Source organism: Myripristis murdjan, chromosome 1 (assembly GCF_902150065.1).
Source record: "Myripristis murdjan chromosome 1, fMyrMur1.1, whole genome shotgun sequence".
Lineage (NCBI taxonomy): Eukaryota > Metazoa > Chordata > Actinopteri > Holocentriformes > Holocentridae > Myripristis > Myripristis murdjan.
In genome coordinates this window covers 6,811,415-6,832,277 of record NC_043980.1, presented here as the reverse complement: position 1 = coordinate 6,832,277, position 20,863 = coordinate 6,811,415, and the positions used below count along the sequence as shown (strand labels likewise).

Genomic DNA, 20,863 nt, shown 5'->3' with positions numbered 1-20,863 from the left:
TAATTTTCTTGGGATAAAAATGTTTTCATTTATCTGATACAAACATTATTATGGATACTTTTAATCATATCAGAAAGTGATCAGTATACAGAGAAGACTCTTGGATTTACCGTAACCTTAATGAGGATAACTCTAAATTACTAACTATGGGTGGACGATCAGATAGAAATTAGTTATAGATTGTGCTAGATAGGACAGAGCAATATGTGCTAGAAAGTTTAGATAATTGTGCAAAAACTACTGGAAAGTCTGTTTACTTTTGTGTGAGAAGCGATTTAAATCTGTCACTATCAGCCTTATCCTTATAATACCATCCATCTGATGGCCAACTGAAGTTAAACACGAAGCTATTTGATATCTGTCGGGTCAAATCGGGTCCAGTTTACATTTTAAAATGCATAATTCATGCGTTCGTGATGATCTGGACAGGCTTCGGCTGTTGGTCAACTTTGCAGCGAGCACATATTCCCAGATGATTAATGGCATTACACCGTGTGCAGCAGCGGGAGGCAGCCATGAGCCGTGAAAACACCACGTCTGCAGGTTTTCATTCAAACACAAACACCACAGGAGCTGATTTCACCAGTGAGCTCCCTGTCAAATCAGTGAAATCAGTGAAATCAGGTTTCAGCACGAAGGCCTGCTCCTGATCCCCTGCTTCAAATCACAATCATGACCGTCTCATAAATGTTTTTCAATATTGCTCTCGTACAGAAAATGGGTGCTGGAGCTTTATTCAAGTGAGACTTGGAAAGAAAAGAAGTAGAAAATAAAAAAAAAAACACTTCCCACTCCAACCTTCGCTTAACAAAAACACCTCACCAGCCATTTTCAGGGTCTTTTGTTGGCAATTTAAAGTGGAAATCTGATAAATGTTGGTGTTAAATCATGCTGGAGGAGACGGCGTCGCAGCGGAGGCGGTGAGTTTGCATCCAAAGTGTAAAACCTATAAACTCTGTCCCGCCCTCACAGCCTCCATATTCATAATTAATTCATGCAGCCAGGAGGCCTGTTTCATCCCAGCTTAAACAAAGAGACAATATAGTTCAAAGAATAGCATTCATTTATATTTTATACACTTTCATCAAGGCTTCGCAGCTGCATCACAAATCGCCATCATGGAGGCGAAGTGCAAATTAAGATTAGATAATCTGGAGCTAGAGCACGTGGAACAGAAAAGGAGACAGCTGGAAAAATTTGCTGAAATATTGTTGTGGTGTTGTGCTGTCAATATGTCAGTAAAAGTGCGTAGGCTGACACAAAACATTATGTTATGGTTGCTGGCAGCCGTGACTCCAAAGCACTCGACCTGAACAAACTGTTAGGTTGATAACCGGCTAATAGGCTAATTTTAAGAAAGCGATCAATGCTAATGTTTACATGCGACCAATAAAACGCTAACATTTGTTTCTACTAATTACATTAGCTGGTGTGCAAATCAGATGTGTTTACATGAAGACATGGATCAGTGAGAAGCAGCACAAGAGTAAAACATTAATTAATAACATGAAGATAACAAGATGTTCACAGCCTCTGCTGCCCAAGATAAGGACCCTGATATGGCAACTTTATCACCACTTTAAAGGAATACGCCAATGTTTTTGGGGAAAAAACACCCTTTTCACGACTTCCCCAGCCTGAGATAAGATGTTTGATACCGTTTTCTCCTCTGTACATCCAGTAGTTCAGTTCCTATGGGTAGCATTTTGTGTTAGCTTAGCATAAAGACTTGAAGTCTATGGGAGTCGTTAGCCTAGCTCCGTCAAAATTACAAAAATAAACCTTACAGCACATCTGAAGCTGTTTTATTTACACAGTGGATCATGTGGATTTGAAATACACATCTTGGAGTTTTAAAAAAAACAAAAAAAAACAATATTGAGAGTCATTTTTGGAGAAGTTAATTAAATAAATAAATGTGTTGAACGGTTACAGTTCCACCATCAATTTCTCCTAAAACTATTTTTTTTTTTTAAATCCCAAGATGTATACATTACTATTATGATTCACTGTGTAAATAAAACAGCTTAAGTGTTGCTGTAAGGTTTATTTTCTTCACTTTGACAGAGCTAGGCTAACGACTCCCATAGACTTCAACTCTTTATGCTAAGCTAACATGAAATGCTACCCATAGGAACTGAACCACAGGGCGTACAGAGGAAAAAATGGTATCAAACATCTAGTCTCAGCCTGGCGAAGTCAATAAAGGGGTATTTCAACCCAAAACGCTGGAGTATTGCTTTAAAGGATGCAAATATTCCTGAAGGAGGTGGCCTTGAATGTGTGACAATCTACATTTTGGTGAGAAATTGGGTGTTTACTGCCAGGTGGAAACAAACCCAGTGACATTAGATTTTGAAACAACGTGGACACAAAATGCATGTTAAAGGTTATAACAACTAAACATCACTCCACAAAAAAAGCGTCCAAATAAGTTGTAGTGCAGACTGATGAACAGATATCTACTGTGAGTGTCCCGGTGTAATATGACAGTCGAATGATATCAGGTAAGAATGAGCATGAAGACTCATACTGCTGTTTTCTAACCCATTTCCTGCACAGCACATGACTTACATTACCACTGACCATGTGTCACAGCATAACATACTTATCATTATTATTATTGTTATTATTTAGCTCTTTTAAATCTGGCTCAGTTCCTCTTTCTTTAAAATTCACACATTCAGACAATAAACATACCTTAAAATTACAATCTTCTGATTTACCTTTATGCATTTAAGGTTTAAAGTCATGGATGTTTGAGTTTAGTACAAAAAAAACAAACAAACAATCTTTTCTTCCGGGACTATTTTCTGGCGGAGAGGTAAATTCTGTTGTGTGGTGGGTTTCCAGGTGTAACAAAAGAGGACTGTTGCATTCACCTGCGATTTATAAATCTGAAAATACTTAATATAAAAGCAACAAGAAGTCTGTTGTGCATCGTCTAGTCTCAATAAAGATATAGACTTCACCTGTTTATTGTAATTATTCCTGCATGGGCTCTCTCTTTTTTAGTCTCAAACTTAAATATGGATATCTATTTTCCATTTACAATATTTATATTTTCTTGGTGTAATCTCTTGGTGTTTTTCCCCTGTATTGTCATGTCACATATTCTCTAGGTCTGTAGCTCTGGATACGCAGGTTCGCAGGTTCTGACAAAAACTTTTGAAAATTGAATTCAGGTCAGGTTATTTTAGTGCAACAGGATGGATCTACTGTCTGTTCTGGGCAACTTTGTGTGTACTGCTGGAGTTTACGTGATGACACTGAAGGCAACATGCAGGCTGTTTCAGGCGGTAAATTTAACCTGCTGATGGAGGACAAGAAAAAACTCTGGCTTGGACTGAGTTCAGACAAAAATATGCAGCCCGATCCGCACTGTAGTTCTCCAGTGGAGGTTCACGTGCCCCTAGGGGTACATTTGAGTACTGCAGGGGGGTATGTGAAATTTAAAAAAAAATGTAGTCTAAAAAAATATTAGCCATGCATAATTCCTAAACTAAGTAGCCTATGCTATAATAAGTTGTTATATTCCTTATATTCCTGAAGGTGTCAGATGTGTGTGTTTGTGCTTTAAATCTGCTGCCGTGGTCATCGAGCGAGGACGTTCGTTCGCTCTGACCGGGAAGACAAGCGATACAGCTGAAAACAAGGATAAAGAAAAGAAAAAGAAGCAAAAACAGCTGAAAAAAAAATCTCCTCAGTGTCAAGTGGTTGTTTCACACACTAATGGAGCCTGGTTGGACTTCTCTATACAGCCTTTTTGGTTTGTTTTGCTCTGGTCAGGGGATACATGGCTGAAAAAAAAATATATATTTCAAAGGGAGTACATCACTGAAAAACGTTTGGGAGCCACTGCTCTAGGTCATATGATGGCCTCCTGTTGGTTGATGTCGGCTTTTCTTATGATTTAGCCACTACAATAACGGCTTTTTAATATTTCCTCCCTCGTTAAAGTCAGTGCAGGTATAAAGTAGGCTATCATTATCACGTTAATGAAGAAGCACAACGTCCCTTTTCATCGATTCCTTATTGCAAGCATGTTCTCGGTTGATTTTCACATTGTACTGATGTGATGACTGCCTCATCGGGAGGAAAATGACATTTTTGGGATGCGGTCAGTGGTAATGTAAAGGGAAAGCAGCAGTACGGTACATAACACTGTTCATATCAAGAGCTTGCAGACGTTGCAGCAAACAGGCGGGGTTCGCTTCGGTGGGGATTTCTCTGGCGCAGTCGTGAGCGATATGAAAAAATAGCGACATCTTTGGTGTCCTGTGACTGAGTCTTCATCAAACACCTGTTCCTTCAGCTCCACGGGAGAGGTGAGCGCACGTGAGGAGGGTGTGCAGTGTAGAAAAACTCCTATAACTTATTCCACAAACCCGTTACATTCGCAGTCATTCTTTTTTTTTTTATTAGAAGGGCGTCGTCGTAAAAACACCTCCGAGGCTCCACCTTCTCAGATAAAACTCTGATAGTTTGACGTTTTAGCCAACCAGCACATCGTCTTTCCAGTCTAAAGAATCGTCCGCTGACGGTGTGTTAGTCTGTTCTCTGCCTTCCTTGTCTGTATCAAACACACACACACACACAAACACGCCGCTAGGTTTTCACCAGCGGCTGTTCTGAATTGTCCTCCGGAGTTTTCTCTCCCTCGCGAGACTTTTTCCTCTTCTTGTGGCCTGAGGGGACAAAGAGACCAATCAGAAACCAGAAGCAGGCAAATTAAAATCACTGGAGTAATGAATCAAAATATTCTTGAAATGGCATTACGGCTACGTGCAATGTCCAGATTGCAATGTGTGTGACAAATTACCTGCACAAATGAAAGATTGTGGTGCTACACAAATGCCTTGGCTTACAAATTATACTCTCCACACGTTAATAAAAATGTTTATTAATATGATAGATATGGTTTATCATAGCGCACTGATGTTTATGACTGGCTGGAAAGCTGTCATGCACGACTGTACTCTTTATGCCTTCGTAATCTAATGGAGGCTTTCACATTCACTCATTCACTCAAAGGATAAATTATTAAATTATTTTGCTTCATTCAAAGATGGAGTGCCTTACTTTTCTCCGTATTTCTCTGCATCACATAAAGGTTAATAACAAGCAAACGACATACCGAGTGTTTTACAGAACAACATAAAGATCAAGGCATAACAGAGAGAAACAAAGTTGTTTTTTTTTTTTTAAAAAAAAGGGGAAACTGATTTGAAAAATGAGCATCAGGAATAAAACATGAATAAAACATCATGCAGGTTTCAGTGCATTTTAAGAAATAAACCGAAAGATGATGGGGGATCAGACAAACTGAGTTCCACAGGCAGAGAGGGGAAGAAAGGAAGGCCTGCAGGGGAAGCCTCGAGCATGCCAAGGGTGTGTGTGTGTGTGTGTGTGTGTGTGTGTGTGTATGTGTGGATAGAGTGGATGTGGATGTATATTTGCATATTCGTGTGTGAATGTGGTTGTGAATGAAAACCAAGCAGGTTTTTGGCAGAGAGAGAGAGAGAGGACAGAAAGGGTTCAGTGAATGAGTGGTTGCTGGGTTACTCTTCCTTCAGCAGCTAGACGCACACACACACACACACACACACACACACACAGGGCTTCACACATGCTTTTTGATCAGTGTATGTGTGTGAATGTGTGTGTGTGAGAGAGAGAGAGAGAGAGACTAACTGAGTTTAAGCAGGAGTTTCTTGCCCAGTGTGTCCTCTGAGCCGCTGAGCGACATGGTGCTGATGAAGGGAGATGTGTCCGTTTCTATGGGAACAGAGGCTGTGTCTGAGCGAGCGAGGGAGAGAGAGAGAGAGAGAGATTTTCATGAACCTGTCATGTAAAGACAAGTAGAAGTCAGCGCACATTAAAGGCCTTCAAAGCTACAAGGTAAGCTTTGAATGAGAAGTCCACGTGTCTTATCGGCCGAAAACACAAAGCGGGGCAGCAGCAGGAAAAGAAAAGGAAAAGAAGAGCGCTCCATCCCCACTAACTGCAAGGCTGTGAATTCTTCCTGTTTGTTCAAATAAAGCTCTGGTGTCGGGTGCGATTCCTTCTCCACCCGCAGGAATTAAAATTTAACAGCAAAGTGGATCTTAAACAGCAGCAAGAGTGCACTCTGTCCACAGAGAGCACTCTGCATGTCGACGCATCCCATTATCAACTTTAACAGACGAACCGCATCCATGTGCTTGGAGAAATGAATCATTCTGAGTTTAAATGCTTCGAATCAATTCACAATTCACACCTTTTTCGTTATTTGCAACTTTTTTTTAAGGAAAATAAATAATGTCCAAGTAAATCTGTTGTTTGATTAAAGTAATAATAATAATAATAATAATACATTTTATTTGTTATGGTGCCTTTCATGGCACTCAAGGTCGCCTTACAGTAAAAATAAATACAAAATACAGCAACAACAGAAAAAAACACCGCATAAAAACATCACAGAAAACAAAGCATAAGAAAAACATCATAGAAAATAGCATAAAAAAAATCATAGAAAAATACTTAATTAGACATTGTGACACCAACCCCACAATATAAACTACACCAACTATTAATTCACACTTACAGACCCATGTTTGATCACTACCACTGATAATAAAGGATTCTGTAGTGGAAGTAGCCTGTTGGTCATATTTTTTACATTATCTTAAAAAAAAATAAAAAATTCACACTCACATATACAAAAGTCTCACACTATTCCACAGAATCATTGTTTGAATGAATAATAATAATAATAATAAAAAAAAAAAACACTCTTAATTTGAATCGACAACTAGTGAATTGGGAATTGGATTTAATCTATTTTTTTTGCCAAAGATTTACACCTTTAACAGTAATCGCTACAACACAGGGAGCGGTGCATTGTGGGTATTATCGGTGCAGTTTGAATGGATGTTTTTAACCAGTCAGCAAACCAGTCGGCCTACCGGTGTTTCCGTCACTCTCCGAGCGGTCCTCCCTGATGTAGGGGATCTCATCCATCCTGAGGAACACCGAGTCACTGGGACTCTTCTGGCCGTCCGACTTACTGCCTGCACACACACACACACACACACACACACACACACACACACACACACACACACACACACACACACACCAACCAGAGTAAAACAGAGTATGAATGTACCTTCCACTAACCACACTCAAACCCTAACCCTGAAATCTCAACATTACAAGCTTATGTTAAACTGAACTTACCTGAACCCAAACCCTCCTACCTTTACCTGAAAACTAATCCCAAACCTAATCCCAGTGTTAACCCTAATCCCAAAACCAAACCTGTAACAAAGACCATGTAGAAGTGAAGACCAAATGGCCTTAGGAAATCAAACACACACACATAAATGCAAAAAATGTCACTACTCACTAAAAAACAAAGTCTCCCTCCACTTTCCTCACGTTGAACTTCTTGTCCTCTCTTTGGTGTTGCCTCACTCTGTCATTAATCTGCCTGGCTGAGGTGACTGAACTCTGTTTGTCCTGCTGTGCATCCCTTAATGTCTGAAAAACCCATTTCAGGAAATCAGGATTGTTTAATGGCCTCTGATTGGTCGGAGGCAATTTCGGACTTAATTATAAATCAAGTGAAATGTCATACAATAGAGATAGGAATGGTTTTATTACTAGAAGGAAATAGAGATCCAGTACTGACACTGACTATAATAATAATAATAATAATAATAAAAAATGCATTAGTAATGGTACAAGTAATAGAAATAGTTAAGGTGAAATGGAAGTACTCATACAGTAATATTCGCAGTACAGTGCTAAAGAGTAATAGCACTACTGATATAAAAAGCAATAGTAGATGTAATAACAATGGAAATATACAGTGGTAATGGTGATAGTGAATCAATAGTCATATAGATAGTACTAGCAACGGTAAAACTAATATGAACATGGACAAACACCAACAGTATTAGTAACAGTAGTGTTATGAGTGGTAGTCATGGAAACAGAAATAGCAACAAGGTAACAGAATCTGAAATGTTTTCCTCTTAATACTCTACCTTTTATTCTGGGATTTCATTCACATGAATACATGTCATCTCTTTTAACATTGTGCACTCTTGACCATTCCTTTACTTTATATCTAATTTTGGAGTTTTTATTTATTTATTTATTTAGTGAGTGAGTGAGTGTGACTGAGTTAGTTAGTTAGTCAGTTCATTTATTTTCTCATTTTTCTTACTTTACTCATTTTATTACTACTTTTCTTTTGCTGTTTTGAGTTTTATCTATTTCTTATTGGTCGCAATCCTAGCATTTCCTCAGTTCCTGTTTGTTTGTTTGTTTTGGGGGGGGGGGGGGGGGGGGGGGGGGGGGGATGGAAATAGTAATAGCATTTGTAATAGAAATCATGATGCACTGGTTATAGTACAGAGATGGAAACAAGCCCATTGTCTTTATTCTTCTCAGACAAAAAAAAAACTTTCTTGGAAAAAAAACCTCAGGAACTGTCTCAGAATCAGTTTCATGATTTGGTCAGACGTTTCCTTGCAGTCCAGTAAACTTACGGACGATGCGGTTCTTCTCGTTGAGCAGCGACGTGCTGTGCGGGACGCTGGCCTGCTGGGCCCGGCTGCGGGCCGAGCCGGGCCGGCCGGGCTCCCTGGGGGGCATCAGGGTGGCGGTGTGCTCCGGGATGGGCGGCTCCGGGGTCGGGGTGTTGCCCTCGGTGGGGCGGCCATCGGCGTCAGGTGTCTGCGGCGAGCTGTCCATCCTGGTGGCCGTCAGGGCGTTTTGGTAGTGGCTGCGCGTGATCTGACACACAGAGGCAGAGGATTGTGGGTAACATAAAATGCGTACACTCTGCTGAAAGCTACAATAAGCTTTAGACTCAGCGTTGGATATGTAATTCAGTAGCGAGTCGGGACAGCCATGAGCTCAAACATTAAATTATATGGTAACACTTTACAATAAGAGTACAACAATTAACGTTAGTTAACGTTAGTTAATACCGTAATGGTTAATTAACTGTTAGTTAATAATTATTATGGCATTTACTAATGTTGATAATATCTACAATAACCCTTAAATAACATATAAATTAATACCTTAGAATGAACAGCATTAGTAAATGATTCTTAGACACATTAGTTAACGGTTAGTTAACTGTTACTTAATGTTTATTACCTGTTACTTCATGTTTATTACGGCATTAACTAACGTTAATTGTTGTACTCTTATTGTAAAGTGTTACCAATTATATTCTTGTTCCACGTTTTTGTTGATTGACTCTCAGCGGTCCACATCTCAAAGATCACATCACTGATTTAATTATTGTAGTAAAAAGTAAAAGTGTAAAACAAAGAAGGGCTCCCAAATTGGTCTAAATGTCAAGTAAAATAATGAGATGAGTGAAATCACTTGTAAAGCAGAAAGTAAGAAAATGTATTTTACCTTAAAATTTCAAAATAAATGCACGACTTAAACACACTGACCACCAGTGTTCCAAGGTTTTCTGGTGACATTTTTTGTGATGTCTTACTTTCTGCATGACAAGAGCGTTCAATCCATCATTTCACCCCAGTGATGTAATACTACAGGAGAAAAAAAATTGACTTAAATGAACCTAAAAGCGCTTGTGAATACGTTACTGAAAATTTTCAAAAGGTGGGGAAGGATTTTGTATTTTTCTGAAACAGGAAATTCGTCTTTGAAAGCTAGAAATCTCAACATTTGGTGGAGGAATCAATGAGTTATTAGAAATGATCAACAACTCCATCAAGCCACCACATAATCAGTATATGCTGATGACTCTGTGCTGAGGGTCGAGGTCCTCATGGTCCTTCCAAACTCTAGCACCTGAGACCCGAACCGATACCTGTACAGGTTCAGATCTACGTTTTATACAGCCAATCAGGGTCACGTCGGGTCCCATTCGACTGCTGTGGGTCCTGGGACGGTTTAACATTATGTGTAATACCCAAGTGAATCCGAGAAGACCTGAAGAAATCGTTCTTATAGCTCAAAGGGGCAAACAGTCAACGTTATCTTTAATGTGCTGGATGCAACAAAACTGACAGGCTGATTCCAGACGAGTCGCATTTGTCATCCGTCACCGTGACAGCGAGAGGACCTTTAAGCTGAAAGTGGATTAGCCATGCTGTTTCAAGCAGCGGGAGAGGAATAACAGAAAACCTGCATGTCTTTTCCCAACTTCCCTGGCCAGGAGGATGGATTGTGTGTATCACGGCCAGGCTCAAGGGAGAAAACTCCTACTGTTACGTGAGGTAAGATATTAGCAATCAGCAATCATCTGAGAAATTGCATCCAGCTGGGTTTGGGTCTCACATTGCTATAATAATTGGTTCCAGGTTGTGCATTTCTGTGTCTTTTTCGGTTTAGGCATGGATTTCTGCTAAAAATCGTATTTATTGCCCCTTTGAGTGTTTGAGCAACACTCTTCAGATGGCGTGCCGCCCTCGCTGGGGGCTGATGCGGCACGTGGGTGTTACCTTGATGACCTGCAGGTGTGTGAGCTGTCTGACGGAGTAGTCGGGCAGGTAGATGCTCCCCCCTCCGTTGAGCTGGCCCATGCTTCCCCCGTACAGCATGGAGTCGCTGCGGTCCAAGCCGCTGCTGCGGGAAGGCGATCTGTACACTGGGACACAGCGTGGCATTTAAATGGGATTTGTGATATGAAACTGTGAAAATGTCATGATGGAGTATTTCTGTGGACTCCTGATCTGCTTTCCTGCCCATGACTCATGTGCACTTAGCGAGCGATACCTCTGAGTTCACGTTTTAAACCAAACCCTGAAACATCTCCCACAGATGAATCATTGCAATCATAAAATGAATGACAAAGGAGTGAAGACAGCTCCGCCACGGTCAAAGCTGGAAGCTGCAGCCCTGTGTGTGTTAGGCCACACCCATTTGTCGTCCCGGGACACGCCCCTTTTCCTCCAGTAAGCGTGGACAGGTGACGAACATACACCAAGGTTTCTGCTCAGCCGTGCTACCATGCATTCCATTTATATACTTCAGTTCCATCTGTATATTTCATATTCATTATTCATTACCATCTGTATATTTCACATCTCATATCTCTTTTTCTTAGGTTAGCCCTTATTGTATATTTTTAGTTTTGAGCCTTTATAGTCTTTATTGTATATATTTAGCTTTTATTCTATTTTATTTAACTTTATTATATGTTTCTACTGTTGCTGCTGGAACACCACCAGAATTTCCCTGGTTGGGATCAATAAAGTATATCTATCTATCTATCTATCTATCTATCTATACACCCTAGTCTGATATCACTGAGTTTTTCGGTAACACTTTACAATAAGAGTACAACAATTAACATTAGTTTATGCCGTAATAAACATGAAGTAACAGGTAATAAACATTAAGTAACAGTTAACTAACCGTTAACTAATGTGTCTAAGAATCATGTACTAATGCTGTTCATGCTAAGGTATTAATTTATATGTTATTTAAGGGTTATTGTAGATATTATTAACATTAGTAAATGCCATAATAATCATTAACTAACAGTTAATTAACCATTATGGCATTAACTAACGTTAACTAACGTTAATTGTTGTACTCTTATTGTAAAGTGTTACCAGTTTTTCAAATATCAATGTTTTATTCATTTATTTATGTAATTATTTATTTGAATTTTATTCGACAAGGACGATGAAATTTCACAAAGCTCCGATACAGAGCATGAAACTGATGCTGCACATCATTTTCAAGGCTTTTACATTTACAGCATAATCATAAGTATACTGATTTCATAATCATAACACCACAATACCCTACAGATATGGAAATGTCTGTGGATAACACTCACAATGTAAGACGCCTCATGGTCTTATAGGCTATAAATATAAAAAACCTGACAATAATATTCTTTTTTTTTCTTTAAGTGAACTTGAAATAGCCGTCGCTTCATCTCATGGTGTCACTTGTAATCTGATTAACGAGCCGACCTATCAGATGAGGCCATGAGAGGCCAAGTTATTGGTGGGAATCGCATTAATTCAAATAATGTAAAGGCTTTCATCCGACTATCACAGGACCCGTGGATTTGTGTGCGTTTACAGCGAACGTACGCAGTGATCCTGGCATGTGTTCACATCCGCCCCCGCACACAAGCATACATAATGTGCTTAAGCCTGCAGTTCACCCACACACACACACACACAGATACTTACTCACGAGCAATAATACGTTATGACATCTGCTGTCTCTTTATGTCTTCTTTCATTTGTTTTTGCTGATTTCTTGGAGTTGAATTGCTTTAATATCTCTTTTCTTTGTTTTTGTTTTTTTTTCATGTGCAGTGTTTCTGTAAAGCGCCTCGTGAGAACGTCATAAATAGTGAAACTGACTTGATTTGGGTTTGTGCATGCTTTTGTACTACATGCATCCTTATGTGCATGTGTGTGTGAGTATGTGTGTGTGCACACCAGGTATTACTAATGTTGTGGGGATGTAAATTTGTTATACAGTCATGTTATGGGGGCAAAAAGCACGTCCCCTTAGCAAAAACCATTAATTTTAGGGTGAAGACTTGATTTAAAGGTAAGTCAAGTTTAAGGTTAGGTTAAGGGACTTCTTGGTTAGGGTTAAGGTAAGGATAAGTCTCCAGGAAATGAATGTAGGTCAAGGTAATGTCCTCTGAAGTGATGGAAACATGACTCTGTGTGTGTGTATGTGTGTGTGTGTGTGTGTGTGTGTGTGTGTGTGTGTGTGTGTGTGTGTGTGTACCTGTTGGCATGATGGCAGGCACCCCGTAGTATGCAAACGCTCCATTCTCAAACTTCAGGGCCTCCTTACCAAACTCCACCTCAACTCGGCCCTGGAAACACACACACACACACACACACACACACACACACACACACACACACACGTAAAGTTTCCTTTCCTGCTGCCTATAATGCTCAGCTTGTCTTGTTGTCACAGTAACAGAGGTGTTCATTCACTTCTATGTTTGGCATTGAGCTCATAGTTAGTGCTGCTGTTGGACTGGACTGCATTTTACTGACAGCTGTTTCCACTATTCTGTCCCCCCCTCATTGTATACAAACAGAGAGGACAAAAAATAAGAAACACCTCTCAATATAATGCAGTCCAGTACAAGACCTCTGCAAAATACAACCTCAATGATAAACACAGAATTAAACTGACACTCTCCAAACATTTTCTGAACATGATAAACTTTGTTAAAAGGTAGAATTTATGGCTGAACTGTTGACCTGAGCTGCATTAGACTGGACAGGTGGAGCTGATAAAGTGAGCACTGAGTGTGTGTGTGTGTGTGATTTGTATCTTACATCAGATACATATCTGCTGCCTGATGATGTGACGGCTTTTTAATGCGCCACTTCAGATGACCCCCGGCAATTTTGCATAATGCGCCTTTAAGGGGACAATGCACCTGACCACTGCATTCTCTTTCTTAAAACATTGGTGACGACATTGACACGCACAAAATATTCAGTTTGTTGCCCTTATGAAAAAAAAAAAAAAAACCAATATTCCTACAAAACTATTTACACGGCTAATAAAGATAAATATTTCACTAGTTCCATTTACATGCAGTCGTGCAGACTCTGCATATTTGCATGTATGTCCATGCAAATTTCATTTTTTTTTTTTTTTTTTTTTTTTTTTATGTTTCAGATTTTTTAAAATCCAGCCGCATTGCACCCAGATCGAAACTGAAACTCTGCACAGAAACCACGAGGATCCAAATTTCTTGAACCTCCAGGCTGGGGGAGCTTCACTGCACTGATTCTACTAAATAAAAGCCAATAGAACCAAGAATGTAGAGGCTTGTTTTGCATCAAGATTACAGATACATAACAAGAAGTGTGGTTTTTTGTCAACCACGACCCAACACTCTGGCCTGCAGGTGGCGCTAGATGAGACCACCAAAGCTGACAAGTATCATCCTTCAGCCATCATTAAAGGGTTTGGGACATAAAGTTGAGTGTTTTGTGTTTTCAGGCTGACAGCTGTGCAGCGGTGCCGTACCTGCAGCACCAGGATGAAATAGTCCACGGGTTTGTTGCGCTGGAACAGGAAGTGCTGCGGCGCTCGCTTGTTCTTCTCATCGAACTTGAGCTCCTGGACCACGCTGGGATGTTTGATCAGCCTCAGCAGGATCTTCTCGGACAGGTGGGCCGGCTTGAACGGCTCCACCTCTGACAGCAGGAGGAAGACATTTTGATTAATCAACATTTAATTTAGTCGATAAAGAGACATGAACGATGAAGCTGAACTGATCCGAGTCCAAAGTGATGGGGAAACAGAGTAAGCTATTTCATTTGATAATGATATGAAAAGTAATATGATCTTAGCATTATCTTAGTGAAGCTAGAAACAGCGAATGTTTGGCATTTTTATTTGATAAAAGACTAAAACAATTAATTATCAAAATGATCATCAATGGTTTACTTTAACCTTAATCTAATCCTATACTGGGCCTTTAACTTTGAAACCCAGGAGCCCACAGGAAGGCTTTTATTTTGCTATCTTTTTAATACTATTATTATTTTATTTACTGTTGTTGTTGTTGTTATTACTTATGCAATACATTACAATACTTTGTTTTTAAACCCACAAAATTCTCTATATTTCTTTTCAAAAATAGTTTTAAAAAACAATTTGACCGATGACGGTGCAGTGCATGTCCAAAAAATATAAATGACTAAATAAATAAATACATAAAAGCACTAGCCCTAAAATAACATATATGTATGTAAAATAAACAAATAAATTAAACAAAAATATGCTTTTTTTTCCAAGTCAAAAGTATTATTTTTTTAAGTAAAAAAATTAATAACACAATAAAAACAAATTTCAAAATTACAGAAAATGTTTAAACACTGGTAGGCGGTTTAAAAATGTTGAGTTTTTGGTCAAAAATTCATTGGCCAATGTGTCAGTTTGGATTTAATATTTACAAAAGAAATAAAATTAATTTGATTCAGGGTTCAAAGTGTGACAGAGGGAGGATTTTCCTCAGACCTCTCTTCTTACATCTCTGGTTTGTTTGCTCTACATACAGCGCATATGCAATTTCAAATATCCAGTCACACACACACACACACACACACACACACACACACACACACCCCTGCGTGCTGATTGGCTCGTACCTGTGGACAGGAAGCGATGCGTGGCCAGCAGCAGCTGAGGAGAAATCTTCACTTTCATCTCGTTCTCTGACAGCTTGAAGATGGAGAAGTCCTGCTGCTTCCGCTCGTGATGGGAAACCCGCCGCTTCGTACGGTTATCAGCTGACAAAACACACACACACACACACACACACACACACAGACAAAGTGAGGGTGTCTGAGTCACACAGCTCCTAAAAAAGATCATTAGCTGAAGCCCTAAAGAAAAATCTCGACGCTGAGTTGATGACAGAACAAAATCTGTGTAATTACAAAAACAAAAGTACATTCATGTTTGTGTTTCAGTTTTGAGTGTGTGTGTGTTTGTGTGTGTGTGTGTGTGTGTGTGTGTGTGTGTGTGTGTGTGTGAGTGTGCGTACTGTAGAGGTCGGTCTCGTCCAGGATCTCTGACTTGATGATCTCCTCGATGACGTCCTCCAGGGTGACGATGCCCATCACCTCGTAGAACGGGTCGCCCTCGCCCTCGTTGTTCACCCGCTGCACGATGGCGAGGTGGGACTTCCCTGCACACGAGGGGCGACACGGAGCTCAACATTTTACCCAGCATGCATTTATGGTGCCGCGAACCATATGCGAACCTCTATTTATCTACTCTAATGGTTCATTTGGATGAAGGCAGTTGTAATATCACACGACAAGGTGGCAGATTCACATTAGTACCATATTTTCTCATTTGAACTATTCTTTATTATGAAATGCAAAGTCTCATTGGTTCTGAACCAATCAGAGGAATATTTAAACACAAATAATACGTCACTTAACCCTTTGAAACCCAGGAACCCGTGCACAGGCTTTTAGAGGCTTTTAATTGGTCATTTAATTGTAATTTCACTTTAAATATATAGTATAATAATTCTAAATATAGTTTTCTTAGTTGTTTTTGTTTTTTTTTGCTAATTTTTGTCATTTTCTATTAATTTTTTTGGCTTGTTTTCTATTTTCTGGTGATTTTTTTTTTTTTAATTTAGTATTTTTGCGGGGTAATATTTTGATTAGGCTATTTGTAGGTATTTCCCCATTGTGGGATAAATAAAGACATATCTTATAGGTAACTGGTAGTTGTTGTTTTTTTTTTAAAAGGGTATAATTTTCTGATCATTCACAAACAAGTTTTTTGTTCTCTCTTTTTTACATTGTGTGTTAATTTTATGGCAATTTTTTTGTTTGGTAATTTGATGGTAATTTTGTTGTATTTTCATGTTAATTATGTAATGTTTTTGAAGGAATCATGTGAATTTAGTCAGGTTTCAAAGGGTTAAACACTTGAATTCGTCATAAATGGAGCTTAATAAATACGTGGCATAATTGAACTGAGAAACGATAAATGATAAGTTGCTTTCATTCACACGACACCCAGCTCAGGGGACACAGGTGTGTTTGGTGTAAGACTCCTCTCAGAGCTCAGCGAGGTCGTGACAGACACGGAAGACTTTCAACATTTTCACCGCAGCTTTAATTCCCTGTGGAACCATTTTTCATCACAGAAAGACCCTGAAAAAGGAAAGTAAGGCATTAAAATACATTACAAGTGTGATCCAGGCCCTGGAGAGCCGCTGCACTCGATGGGAGGCACTTGATTAATCCAACGAGGAGTTCAACGAGGCGACGCGTGTAATTAGAAAAATCCTCTTTGCGCTGTAGAAATCTTATCACATCTTCTTTTTTTTCTCGGTTAAATAATGAACCGGTTTCAGCCCCGTGGCCTCGGCTAATGACAAAATAGTGAAATAACCTGGAAAATGGCGGGGGGAGAAATAGAGCGGCTGGCTGGCGCCACACTTCGCTGCAACGCGGGGTCACCAGCAGCAATTACTCCATTTATGAGTCACGGGCCAGAAAAAGCCTGAGGACCACTGACTTAGAAAATGAGCTGGCGGCTTGCCAGGGTGGCACGGTGTTCCCATGCTTTCCGCCTAAATGCATGCTGGGATAGGCTCCAGCGCCCCTGTGAACCTGAATAGAAACAAGCGGGTGCAGAAAATGCACAGTTGGACAGATGGAGCGTGGAAGTGGAAGGTCGCAGGTTCAAATCCTGCAACATGAACGTGTCAGGCATTTAGATGACGTTTCCATCCAGGGAAGAGCTTACACTGAACACCTCAGTAGGATAAGTTGTAATTCCTAGATTACTGCAAGAACTGCAAGCCACCAGTGGGAAGCATGGACTCAGAGTTAAAGTGCAAACTGATGATATCCAAGCGATCCCAGAAAAGTCATGTAACTGAAGTTAAAGGCAATGAAAATAAGAACTAAGAGGATTTTGGAGGCTGTCCTCCGGCAAAAAAAATGACTCAGGTCGTTTGAACAGCAGCTTATTACGACTTGTAGTTACGTTTTAAAGTTAAGCGCCCTCTAGTGGTCTCGTAAAGAACAACACTGTCTGTGTAAGGAGGCCGGTGGGCTGACGGACGGTCAGTGAACACACCTCTCACTCAGCCGAGTCGAGATTAGGGGTGTCGAGATATACCGGTTTGACGGTAATCGCGGTACAGCTGTCCCTCGCAATAACGCGATTCACCTTTCGCGGCCTTGCAATTTCGCGGGTTTTTTTAGTGCAATTTTGCATGTTTTTTTTTTTTTTTTTTACTGGACTTATTTTTCTACGAAGGTTTGAACTTTGAGAGTGTTTAAACAAGAGAGAAAAGAGAGAAAATGTTAATGCCTGTCTGAGAAAAATGTATAAAGTGTGTAGTGAGGGGTTTTACAGCCTTAAAACATCTAGAATAATTGTAAAAAATAAAGCTGACTACTTCGCGGATTTCGCCTATTGCGGGTTATTTTTAGAATGTAACTCCCGCGATTAACGAGGGACGACTGTATTTAAAACATGAAAATAGTGATATCGTGCAAATCATCCAACCATGATACACCGTGGAATAACAGTTGGTTCAGTTTTTTCTCTTTTGTGTTCTCCGGTTCATTTACTCTCGTTCCCTCGCCTCACACAACGTTCCCGCCTCCTCCCTCGCGCAGTAAACAAAAGTGTTGCGAGCCCTTTTTTTTCCCTTGTCGCAGACGCGGAACTCATATGGGGCGCATTCAAATTCAGCGAACACAGCGAAGGTTCACAACGATTGTAAACACAGAAGTAAACAGTACAACCAACCTACTCACTCATCTTCACATTCATCACCCTAAACACGGTAGAACGAGTAAGTTGTTGGCAGGCAGAGCCTAAACTAACGAAACATGTTTGTTGAAATGTGTTTAATTCAGTTACAGTGAGACACCCTCAACTTTTGTTGACTGATTTCTTGTGAAGACACAGCCACTGAACCTCATTAATGGAACTGCTGAGTCCAAAATTGCTAAGAAATGTTTGACTAAATTAAGTTTAAGATATATTTTGCGTTGTTGCATTTTCCTTGAATAATATCGTGATATTTTTTGCCATGATAATCATATTGTGGAAAATTAATAGCGTGACAGCCCTACTCGACATCTAATCCAAGTTAGAGCAGCGTTTGTGTTTCCCTCAGCCAAGTCATTAAAACCGCCTACTAATTTCCTATTCACACTATGGGCCCTATCTTGCGCCACACTCCCTAAACCCGCTATTTGCGGATTTAGGATTTAGGAAGAGGCGTTCCCCCGTAAAAGTTGCTATCTTGTGCACCTCCCGCTATCCGCAAAACACCTGCGCTACCCGCTATATTATGGATAGGCGTGTTTTGGGCGTTACGCCAGTTAAACCAATCAGTGTGCCAGGTGCCATTGCCTTTAAGGGCAGGATGCGCTATCCTAAATCCTAAATCCTAAACCCGCGATGGAGAGAGGGAGGTAGATTTTCTCAGGGCTTCTACTGAGGCTAAAGCAAGTTGGCTTTATATACATATTATATATTATATTATAGGCGAGTTAATTCGGGAGTTGGAGCCACATGTGTCCAAGTGGACGTGTCACAAGGTTGTACTGATTGAGTAAAATCCCCGGGTCACACACCACACACAAGAGGCAGAGGTGGAACTATGTGTAAACTAATTCATTGACAAGGTAGATTGGGCAAATAAAATATTAAAAATAAAAATATAGCACAGCTGCTGGCTTATGATAAAACAATAAAACGTGCTGGCGTAAGTGTCCAATTAAAACAGTCTTTCCTCTAAACAGTCTGTATGAGTAATATACTCAGTCCATTCCGGCGGCGTCCCGGTATCAGTCCGACCGTGTGCGTGGCGAGGCTCCGTCGGGGCACGCATTGAAGCCGCCTGGGCGCGCTCTCCTAACAGCCCAAACTTTAGGGAAAGTGTGTGCGCAAGATAGCAACTTTAGGGATAGCGCATGAAACACGCCCACGGACACACCTCCAGGCGCAAATGACGAGTCGGCATAAGGATAGCGGGTAGCGGGTGGCGCAAGATACCGTTTAGGGATAGCGGAAGCTCCTAAATCCGCAATTTGCGGGTAGCGGGTAGTGGCAGCGGATAGCGGGTGGCACAAGATAGGGCCCTGAGTGTGACGTCAAACTGAGTGTGTAGTGCGTTCCAACTGCATATATAGGATGTGGATTTTGTGCACGCGAGGTCCTGTGGGTCGTATTAAAGGGAACTGTCTGGTCGTATGAAATGGATGGGAATGGTGGCATTTTAAGTATTATTATTATTGTTAGTTTTTTTTTTTTTTTTTTTTTTTTTTTTTAGCAAATTGCTATACAGTATGTGATAAATGTGTGTGTGTCAGAGCTGTACAGTGATTTTAATGGTGGCCCACAAGGTCAATGCAAATGCCACAACACATGCGATAACACTGAATAGTCCAAATAAAGTGAGCCTCGACTACTGCTGCTACTCTTACTACTACTTCTACCATAAAAAGTGGTTAAAAAGTGCTTCACAAAACAAACAAACAAACAAACAAACAGTTAATAAATCAAGCAATAAAAGATGACAAATGAAAAAAAAATCACTGCAGAATAAGACAAACTGAAACACACAGTTTAAACAAGGGGATAGATTGATCGATTCTGGATTTTTTCTTTTTCTTTTAATGTATTATGTTGCGCTCACATGTGAGGTGCAGTTGACCTTGCAGGCCACCGTACCAAAGCTCCAGCGGTCAAAGATCTATTTCACTACAAGGAGGAGACAAAATGGCAAAATGAGATCCTGCAAATCGATCAGTTATTTGCCTCTAATCTCTAAAATATATACACTGCACATCCTGTTGCCGCACTGCAGCAGGGATACATACTGTACACTGACTCTTTGCATTTCCACAATGCTTGGAAAAAAAAAAAAAACAAAAAAAACAACAACAACTCAAAATGAAATCAGGTTTCCCAGCACACACGCTCATCTCTCCAGCGCACAGTCAGATTGGATCTGAGAGCCACAGTTTCCCTCTCGGCTGTGACTCACAGCATCAGAGCGGGACTGCGGCGCTGCACTCTGATGCTTTCTAAACGCAGCAGCAGGAGGCAAGCGGCCCGGGGGGCGGGCGGCTCCAGAAGGCGGGCGGCTCCAGGAGGCGAGCGGCTCCAGGAGGCGGGCGGCCCGGGGGGCGGGCGGCTCCAGAAGGCGGGCGGCTCCAGGAGGCGAGCGGCCCGGGGGGCGGGCGGCCCGGGGGGCGGGCGGCTCCAGGAGGCAAGCGGCCCGGGGGGCGGGCGGCTCCAGAAGGCGGGCGGCTCCAGGAGGCGAGCGGCTCCAGGAGGCGAGCGGCTCCAGGAGGCGGGCGGC

General features: G+C 40.8%; 1 protein-coding gene across 1 annotated transcript in view; it reads right to left on the bottom strand.

The window, feature by feature from the left end:
• Positions 1-4,109: 4,109 nt before the first annotated feature.
• The window catches only part of LOC115365945 (metal transporter CNNM1-like), a 28,606-nt gene continuing 11,852 nt past the window's right edge, over positions 4,110-20,863 (bottom strand). Inside the window, exons 2-10 of the mRNA XM_030061183.1 lie at positions 15,548-15,691; positions 15,150-15,290; positions 14,023-14,192; positions 12,751-12,841; positions 10,485-10,630; positions 8,541-8,787; positions 6,948-7,052; positions 5,695-5,799; positions 4,110-4,688 (exon numbers count right to left, since the gene is read on the bottom strand). Of these exons, the coding sequence (XP_029917043.1) occupies positions 4,609-4,688; positions 5,695-5,799; positions 6,948-7,052; positions 8,541-8,787; positions 10,485-10,630; positions 12,751-12,841; positions 14,023-14,192; positions 15,150-15,290; positions 15,548-15,691 (1,229 nt within the window). The 3' untranslated portion in view covers positions 4,110-4,608. The remainder of the gene's footprint in view (positions 4,689-5,694; positions 5,800-6,947; positions 7,053-8,540; positions 8,788-10,484; positions 10,631-12,750; positions 12,842-14,022; positions 14,193-15,149; positions 15,291-15,547; positions 15,692-20,863) is intronic.